The following is a 9,406-nucleotide window of genomic DNA, read 5'->3' as shown; positions in this document are numbered from 1 at the left end:
CACGTATCTTTTCTCCTACTGATAGATAGTTGGCATGTTGTATCCATCCATTACACAGATGAAATCTAACTGAGCTCATAAAAAAAAAAAAAAAACCCTAAGAAATATACAGAAGAATATGTTATAAAGGGTCATACATTATTAATGATCAATTCTCTTCTGAAATATGTGCTACCCAAGACATGAATAAAAGATCTACAGATGCTAGTAAATAGGCTATTATTCACATATATATTCTCCTACCAACCACAGCCCCAAGACTTTCAATCTGTACCTACTCTTATCATTTCCTGTTAATATTTAGTCAGTATTTCCAATGAAGCTGGCTGCTTCTTCAGATCAAAGGCTTTTATATAGGCCCTACGTGTGAGTCAAATCACTATCCATGGGATATTAGAATTTGACTTGTTCCATTCTATTTTCTGTGTCTCACACCAAATTAAAAGAAATGAGAGAGACAAAATTATAAGACTAAAGAGCCAGAAAATATTCTTTCAAACTTGAATATTCTTCAAAGAGAGCGTGGGGGCAATTCTAATTAGAGGAAGAAACTCAAGGGAAGCAAAAGCCAGATGTTTTCCACAAGGGTCCTCCTTTCAGCGGCTTTGATTTCCACTGGTAAGTTCAAAGTACAATTTTAGAACCTCGGCTAATTTTTAAAAACTGATTTCCTGGGAAGATTTAAAAGTCATTAGTAGCACAATTGCAAGAGAAACTTGTGTATTAGTTATTAAAAGTGGGATAGGAAAGATATGTTTTGGGTAGGGAGTTCTCGATGGTCTCTAATGTTCTGATTCTTTATTGAAGGAAAACAGAAGTGAGAATGGGAAGATTTCAGAAAGGCCTTTCAGACTTGATCTGTGGTTTAACTGGAACAAAAAAAAGTTTAAGAACCAGATTTAGAAAATTCCTGATATAAAGACTGGTATGGATTGGTACAAAAGCAATGAACCTTTAATGTTCATAGCAGGAAAGAAAGATGAACAGACTAATAAATTGTCTAATATATGTCTCAATTCCCAAGGATAAATACTAGCTGTCAAAGTGATGGTATTATATATCTCGATCAGGGTGTTGAGTTGAAACTTTAGCTCCAAAGTGGAAAACTTCTGATACCCACGTTTTTAAAAGCATATATAAGTGGGGGATGGAGAAGAATGAAGGAATTTCGAATTGGGCAGAGGGGAGTAGGGGGAAGGGAGGCGGTGTGGGGGTAGGAAGAATGGTGGAATGAGACAGACATTATTACCCTATATACATGTACCATGTACAGCCAGAGGAATGAGAAGCTGTGCTCCATTTGTGTACAATGTGTCAAAATGCATTCTACAGTCATGCATAACTAATTAGAACAAATTTGAAAGGAGATAACATTCAAAGAAAAGTATATTAAAACATTTACAGAAGATATTCTGTAGCTTCTTTCCCTAGCACTTATACTAGTGAAAAGTAAAATGTCTTTAAAGAAAAGTCAATCATCAAATTTACAGGTTCTTGTTTTTGCTTCTGCTTCTGTTAGGTTTTCAAAGTGAAAGGCTGAGTTTGCTAACTGTAGCTCTGTGAATGCTAACATTAAAAAATCAGGAAACTTAATTCAATTGGCAATTTATCAAGTGCTTACTAAGAGACAAGTTGCACTTAAAGTTTGCACACAGTACACTGAGAAAGAAAATTCCATGTTTTTCTTCCTCAAAACTTTTCATATAGTTGCTTCTATTCCTACCCCTCTTCTGACTTTGCTGTAGACAAAATTGGGTTGACCTTTTAGATTACTTCTAGAATCTCCTTCTTCCATGTCCACAAATATAAAAGAGATTTATTTAGTGTTGAATAAAATTGGCTCATTTAAGTATGTTTTGCCTTTAATTCAATCATTTGCTTGTATTTGATTATTAGAACTAACCATAAAGCAGCATTTCAAAGTTACTTTAGAATTTCCAAAGTTATTTCTTTGAACTGTGCTATTTGATTACTTAAGTTAAACATAGCTGTCTGCATGCCAGGTAATGAGCAAGGAAAATTTGAAAAGCACCATTTATACCATTTCTTAGTAAATAATCTGAAACAATGTATAATGATGAAAATTACCTTAGGTGCCACATAACAGAATTCTGTGACCAGGGAGAAAGTTAGTTTTACATATAAATCAGCTCACAAAATTCTATAAGGAAGACCCTCCCATAAACCACAGAAAGTCAGGCAAAAACTGTAGTGAAAAAAGACTTCTCAGGATTCCTGGGAGGCCGTAGGAAAATGAAGACTGGAGAAGATACCTAAGGCTCTCACGTTTCTCCTTTTTAGCACTGGCTGGGCCATGGGCTAACCTATGTGCAGGCAAGCCTTCCAATGAGATCCGGAAATGTGACAGTCACGGCTGTGGACAGTACTCTGCTCAAAGGTACAAACAGGGTTTGCAAACACCTACCAGCCTCTGACTACACACCTTATTTCTTAGTGCCCTTGATCCATGTTACCTTGAGGCCTTATGATTATCCCCCTTCAGACAATGTAAAAACCCAGAGATGTGTGTAACAGGACAGTCTCTGGAGCAACTTCTAAGAATTCTGCTTTAAGTAAGTGTTTTGAATTGGGGACAGATCACAACATAAGAAAGAGAGTAAGGAATAAACACAGTGTTTCCCTCTCAACCTCTCTACACATTGATTTTTCTCATCTAGTTTCCCAAGGGTGAAAATCAAACACTATTACTGCATTTTAAAGTTGAGGAAATGGAACTGAGGAACCAAAGGGCTAGTCCCATCAAACCCAGTTGGAGATAGTGAAGACTCCACCTGAATTCAAGCTTTTGGATTCTTTTCCACCAATCCCATTGTAACTGACTCAGGCTCTGATCCCAAGCAAGCAAGAAAGCTTCTCAATCCATTCCAGACAACAAGAAATTGAGCTGTGCTATTTGTGAACTCATGAATGTTCAATAATGCACATCACCTTGGGAGAGGTGTCACTGTTTGAGACAATTGCCATGTGTCCAATTGTATTTGTGATCTCCATCCTAATAGGAGTGGAACTCTTACTTTTCTGGATGCTACTTCCAAAGCAACTTCAAATACCTGAAACAGAACTAAGATGGGAAATATGGAAAAATGGACTCTGGATTGCCAAAATTAAGATTCAGTTAGGTCGTATTCTAAAGTTTATACACTGACCTACACAATAACGTCTTGGTTCTTCACTTGGATCGATGTCACTTCACAGATAATTCTAACAATTCTAGTGAATCTGATTGCTTGGCAGTCGTCCTCTGGAAGGAGAATAGCCTTGAGGGAACAGGCATAGTGAGAGCAGTGAAAACCAGAGCTGAGAGATTTCTAGAGACAGACTCAGGCAACCTCACAATCTGGAATCATTTTGTGTTTGTGCTCCACACAGTTTAACAAACTCAGGAGGCATCAGTCACAGCACTAAAATACCACGTGCAATAAATGATATTTACAGAGACTTGTCACTGAGAGAAAAATAAGACGAGGGTAACATGTGATACTTTTATGATAGGTTCTCATAAAAAGACAACTCTTTTCTAAATGATCTTGAAGAGGTCAAGTCATAAAACCTACTTACATGTACTATCTCATTTCCCTAAAATGCCATATAACAATAACTGCTAATATTTGCTTAAGGCTCCCCATGCACCAAGTACTAATTTTAATGCTTTAATCTTTACAACACGGTTATTATGACTTGCAGGGGGAGAAGTTAAAATTTGACTGAACAGAGTAGGGAATCTTGGAACATCCCAACATGTTCTGGCAGCTTCAATTTTTGATACCCTAGACTGAGAACAGTGTGCCGAAACCACATTCCTGGGCAATAAAGTTTCCCAAGGCAGCTGCTCAATCTACTCATTCTTCTTTACATCCTAGCAATCAGAGGCCTCACCAAGGTGTGGATGTCCTGTGTGCTGATGGATCTACCGTGTATGCACCATTCACTGGAATGATTATGGGCCAGGAGAAACCTTACAAAAACAAAAATGTCATTAACAATGGCGTTCGGCTGTCTGGAAGAGGTAAAAGGGATGATGTACAGACCTGGGACACCTGCTGATGCTTATTTATTTAACACAGATTTCATATATACAAGTTTTGTACTTCTTTCAAAATTATAAAACCTAGAACGTAAAGATATAATAAACCAAAACAGCTGATGCATTTCAAAGATGTTCTAGCACCTTCCCTGAAATTTCTGCCTTATGCACACGCTTCACCAAACTCTATAGCTCATTGAAGGGGGGTTCCTTTCTGTGGCTCAAGTAGTTTTGCTTTAAAAAAAAATTTATAAAAATCACTTTCGGTAATATTAATCTTAATGAATAGACACTTTCATTTACCAATATTTGTAGTGACCTTTCTGTAAGACTTTATGTGAAATATTTCCAAAGGTTTTCATGTTCTAGATAAAGTAGGCCTCCTGGTACTCTAGATATTGATTTGTTTTTTATTTTAATTCTATCAAGGTATAATATACATGCAAAAAAGTGCAAAACGCACAAGCATACAGCCCCATGAATTGTTGTAAAGTCAGCACAGGGGGGAACCAGTGTCCACATCAAGACATAACTGACCAGTCTCCCAGAAACCCCTGTTTTAACTAGTCCTCAGTCACTACTCCCTGCAAAGGCAATTGCTACTCTGGTTTCTAGTTTTGCTATTTTAAAAGATTGCATAAACAGCTACTCAGGAGGTTGAGGTAGAAGGATCCCAAGTTCAAGGCCCGCCTAGACAACTTAGCAAGACATTGTTTCAAAATAAAAACATAAATAAAGGGTTGGGATGCAGGTCAGAGGTGAAGGACCCCTGGGTTCAATCCCCAGCACAGTGATAGGGAGCATTGAATTAAACAGTACGCGCTGTTTTCTTTGGAATTTCTTTCATTCTACATCGTGCTTGCGAGATTTGTCTGTTTAAATCCACATTCACTCTTCCTGATGAGTGGCATTTCATTATATGCATATACTCGTAACTTCTCAGCCATTCTACTTTAGATGGGTCTTTGGGTATTTTTCTTTTAGGTGATTGCGAAAATTCTGCTAGGAACTTTCTTGTGCCTTTTAATGAATGTACGTATGCATTCCTACTGCAGGTGGGTCCAGAGGGTATTCCCTCATCGAGGCTGTGAGGGAACCATATCTTCAAGGAGCTATTTGGTGGCTGTCCTCTGCAGACCCCAAATGACAACAGAAGCAGTTGTCATTCAACTGGGTTCTCTGAAGAGGTGGCACTTAAAAGCCACATTTAAAGACATCATGGTCACCTAACAGGCAGCAAAGATGAAGTAGTAATTAAGATTTGTCTGAAAGTCAGAGATTTGTGGCATTGGCTCATTTATCATGGTGACCCTAGAACTGAATAGATGTGTAGCTTATTGGCTGTTTTGGTATAAGGAGAAAAGCTCTAGGTCTCATGAACAAAATTCTGGCTTTAATCATCACAACAGTGGGCTACAATCTCCAACCAATTCCCAAACCTGAGCCAGTTCAGTCCCAGACCCCCTTGAATGAAAGAGAGTAAGGAAGGGCCCTGCCACAGTCAAACATTTGTTCTATAAACCATGCTTCTAGCTGTCCGCAAACGTAACTAAGCCACTTAGGATTACTGTACAGTGGGGAAGAAGAAATAATCAAGCTTTTTAGAGATTTTTGTATGCTTGCTCAAAAGTGTCGCTAACCCATGGAGATTTAAAAGGCCCCCAAGGAGATTTAAAAGGCCACTGTGGCCCACCAGTCAGATTGGGGCTTACAGGGCCAGCTAGTCTCTTACTAGGCTCCATCATAGAGTGGGCCCAGTCAATCTCCACAGTTATCCTATGACTTTCTCCCTGGTTCCAAAATGCACAATTGGAATCATCATACTCAGCAACTGGCAGGATGCTACCGGAGTGGAATTGCTGTGTCACAAGGAATATGTGTATCTTCAGCTACCATACACATTGACAGTTTCCAAAGTGGTTTTACCACTTTACACTACTGCCACGAGTGTATGAAAGTCCTGGCTGCTCTATACACAATGGTTGGTGTACTTATTTTTTTTTTTAATTTCAGTCATTCTGCTAGGTGTGATCTCACTGTGGTTTTAATTTGCATTTTCCTGATAGTTAATGAAATTGGCCCTTTTCTATGTTTATTTATATTAATATTATTATTATTAGTGGTGGCGGTGATGGTGGTATTGGGGATTGAATCCAGGGCTGTTCTACCACAGGCCTTTTTATTTTTACTTTGACAGGGTCTTGCTAAGTTGCCCAGGCTGGTCTTGAACTTGTGATCCTCCTGCATTAGCCTCCTCAGGAGTTGGGTTTACAGGCATGTGCCACCATGCCCCTTCCAGATTTATTGAAAACATGGATATCATTTTTTGTAATGTGCCTATTCAAATAGTTTGCCCATTTTTTTTATTGGCTTGGTATCTCTTATTGATATGTGGGAGCATTTATATATTCTGGATATGAGCCTTCAGTAATGTAGACACACATGCAATAAACTTTTTTCCCATTTTGTGGACTGTCTTTGTACTTCCTTAATGATATACTTTCAATAGAAATTATTATTTTTTCTTATAGTGGGATATTCTTTTTTTTAATTTGAAGGTCATTATAATCATACACAATAGTGGAATTCATTGTTACATAATATTTGTACATGTACACAACATAACAATAAAACTTGGTCAGTTTTGTCCCCCTAGTGCTTCCCTTTTCCCTCCCATCTCCCTCTTCCTGGTGTCCTTCCTCTATTCTACTGGTCTCCCTTCTTTAGAAGTTCTTATTTTTAATGTAGCAAATTTAGTAAAAATTCCCTTTATTTTAACAGATTTTTGGCCTGTGTAAGACACATTTGCCAACCCTGAAGACATCATGACAGCCATGTTTTCTTCGACAAGCTTTATGGTTTCATCCTTCATATTTAGATGAGTAATCCAACTACAAGTGATTTGTCTAGGAAATGAGATTTGGATCAGGATTTTTTTTTCCTCATACTGATTTCTAATTGACTCAGTACCATGAACATAACAGGACTTTTTTATTTTTTCTCTACTTCTCTGCAACATCTCATGTGATAAATCAGGAATCTATGGATCTGTGGATCTCTTTCTGTATTGCTTCATCAGGTTGTTAATCTTGCACAAATATAACACTGTCTTAATTGCAATAGCTTTAAAATACACATTGATATCTGACAGCATAAGTTTTTCCAGTTTGTTCTTTCAGATTGCTTTGGCGATTTTTGGCCATTTGCATTTCCAAATAAATTAGAGAACAAGTTTGCTAATTTCCACAAAAATCCTGCTAGCCTTTGATTGGGTTTGCAGTGAAAAATATAGATCAAATAGAAAAGAATGGATATCCTTAAAGCTGATTCTCCCAATCAATGAACATATTACTTCCTGTTTATTTAGGTCTTCTTTCATTGTCACATTAATAACTAGTGATTCTCAGTGTAGAGGTCTTTGCACATCTTTTATTTAATATGTTAATAAAACCTACTTTGTGGAGTTTAGATCTATAGTACTACTGTCCCATAGAAATATAATACAAGTTATATACATAATTTTAAATTTTTTAGTAGCCTTATTAAAGAACTAAAATAGGAACATGTGAAACTAATTTTAATATTATTTCTAACCCAGTATTTCCAAAATATTATTTTGTTTGTAATTAATATAAACATTATTGGGATAATTTTAATTTTTTGTATTGTCTTCCAAATGCATTGTTTATTTTACCCTGAAGACCATCTTTTTAATTATGTTTTTTTAAAATTATGTTTTTATTTTTACAAACTGCATTTTGATTAATTGTACTGGGCTACATTTCCAATGCTAAACAACCAGTGGCTACCATGTTGAATAACAATTATATAGTCTTCTTTTTCCTTGGCCCATTTTGACCCAGTTGCACTTAAGAGTAATATGTTCTAGTCTGCCTTTATTAGTGTATTTCTATTTTTCCTTGCATATCTGCAGCCATTGCTTCATACAGATGATTTCCGCATTATTTAACACATGGATGACTGTATCTTACTTAAGAACTGTGACAGTTACCAATGTTTAACATTCTCTTTAGTCTTGTTTCAGAGCTTCTTGGCCTGAATTCTACTCTCTGGTAATAGGAACATCACTCTTGCTTGCTTCCATTTGCTTGGCAAATCTTTGTCAAGTTCTTTATTTTTAGCTTTTTCAATCCTTGTTTTATTTCACACAGCATAGAATTGGGTTTTGCTTTTAAAGCCAGTAGGAAAAGTTTTAAAGCCCATTCATACTTACGGATGACTTATATATTTACATCTCAACACTGTCATATTATTTTATAAATATTGTGTTATACTAACTCTATTTCTCTACTTGGTAGTTCTTTTGTTAAAGTTCTTTTGATATTTAGGAGAGTCTATATTTTTATTCCATAACCATTTTTCTTTATTTTTGAAGTTTAATAGTTTTATCAAAATATGTCTTGGAGTAACATTGTTTGAGATCAATTTCACACTACCTCATGTTTTCCTGCTACTGTTCTTTAATACCTCAATTAAAGTTCCTTTGAATCTATTCTCCTTTTTGCTTCTTGTAATGTTAGTCTTTTTAACAGAATTGTCAGTTTCTTCTATTCCTCCCAAGTTCATTCAACTGTGCTTCTTTTTGAAAGTCATTTGTCCATTTCTGTTCTTATGTTTTAAATTTGATTCAAGGCTATTGAAATCCAGATAATAAATAATTATCTTATTTTCTTTTAGGTTTCTGTGTCAAAATTTTCTTCATAAAGCCAATTAAGTATAAAGGTTCTATCAAGAAGGGAGAAAAACTGGGAACTCTTTTGCCCCTGCAGAAGGTTTATCCTGGCATACAGTCACACATACATATTGAAAACTGTGACTTCAGTGATCCTACTGCATACCTGTAAGCAGAAGACAAAGACAGAGCTTCTAAATAGCCATCCTCCAAAAAACTTGGATGCATAACTTTGCTTCTCAAGAAATATGTGTTCAATCAGAAGCATGATAAATGCAAGAAAGAAAACAATTTTGATTTTGACTCAGTTACTTTGATGTTGAGTGTGAACTAATTTCTGGGGGCTCTCTGTTCTTTCTGTAATCTACAGGATCTGGGGTAGTTTTGGGGTTTAGGCTTCTCCATTCTGAAGACCTAGGATAAATAAGTGAATTCAAGCAGGTCTATGTTGAATTTTTTGACACCTTTGAAACTAGCCTCTTTTCTGTGTGAAAAGTGAGAAAGAACCTGAAGGTCTTTCTATGGCATAAGAATGAAGAGTATGATGCTACCTGTGGTATATACTTAATAAACATTAGTTGAATAATTTGGAGGCTTCTTTTGAGTTAAGGTCATGAAGATCCTCAGCAATACCCTTAGGTGTATCAAACTTGTTGGAGGGAAAGCTG

The 9,406-nt window shown here is 36.4% G+C and overlaps 1 protein-coding gene across 1 annotated transcript; it reads left to right on the top strand.

Annotated features, from left to right (window-relative positions):
* Positions 1-351: 351 nt before the first annotated feature.
* On the top strand, positions 352-9,049 carry LECT2 (leukocyte cell derived chemotaxin 2). The gene is made up of 4 exons (XM_079145923.1): positions 352-618; positions 2,302-2,398; positions 3,882-4,027; positions 8,744-9,049. Exons 1-4 carry the CDS (start codon positions 573-575, stop codon positions 8,908-8,910), a joined length of 456 nt encoding a protein of 151 aa, XP_079002049.1. The 5' UTR covers positions 352-572; the 3' UTR covers positions 8,911-9,049.
* The last annotated feature ends 357 nt before the right edge of the window (positions 9,050-9,406 follow it).

This window comes from Sciurus vulgaris (genome assembly GCF_902686455.1).
Source record: "Sciurus vulgaris genome assembly, chromosome: 6".
NCBI lineage: Eukaryota > Metazoa > Chordata > Mammalia > Rodentia > Sciuridae > Sciurus > Sciurus vulgaris.
The sequence above is the reverse complement of the archived record's forward strand: the minus strand, read 5'-3'. Positions and strand labels throughout refer to the sequence as shown.

Excerpts from the sequence above, each read along its gene's own strand:
- LECT2 (XM_079145923.1), top strand. The coding sequence starts at position 573 with ATGTTTTCCACAAGGGTCCTCCTTTCAGCGGCTTTGATTTCCACTG. Across the intron at positions 2,399-3,881 it reads GGACAGTACTCTGCTCAAAG|CAATCAGAGGCCTCACCAAG; the intron begins GTACAAACAGGG and ends TTTACATCCTAG. Across the intron at positions 4,028-8,743 it reads CGTTCGGCTGTCTGGAAGAG|GTTTCTGTGTCAAAATTTTC; the intron begins GTAAAAGGGATG and ends ATTTTCTTTTAG.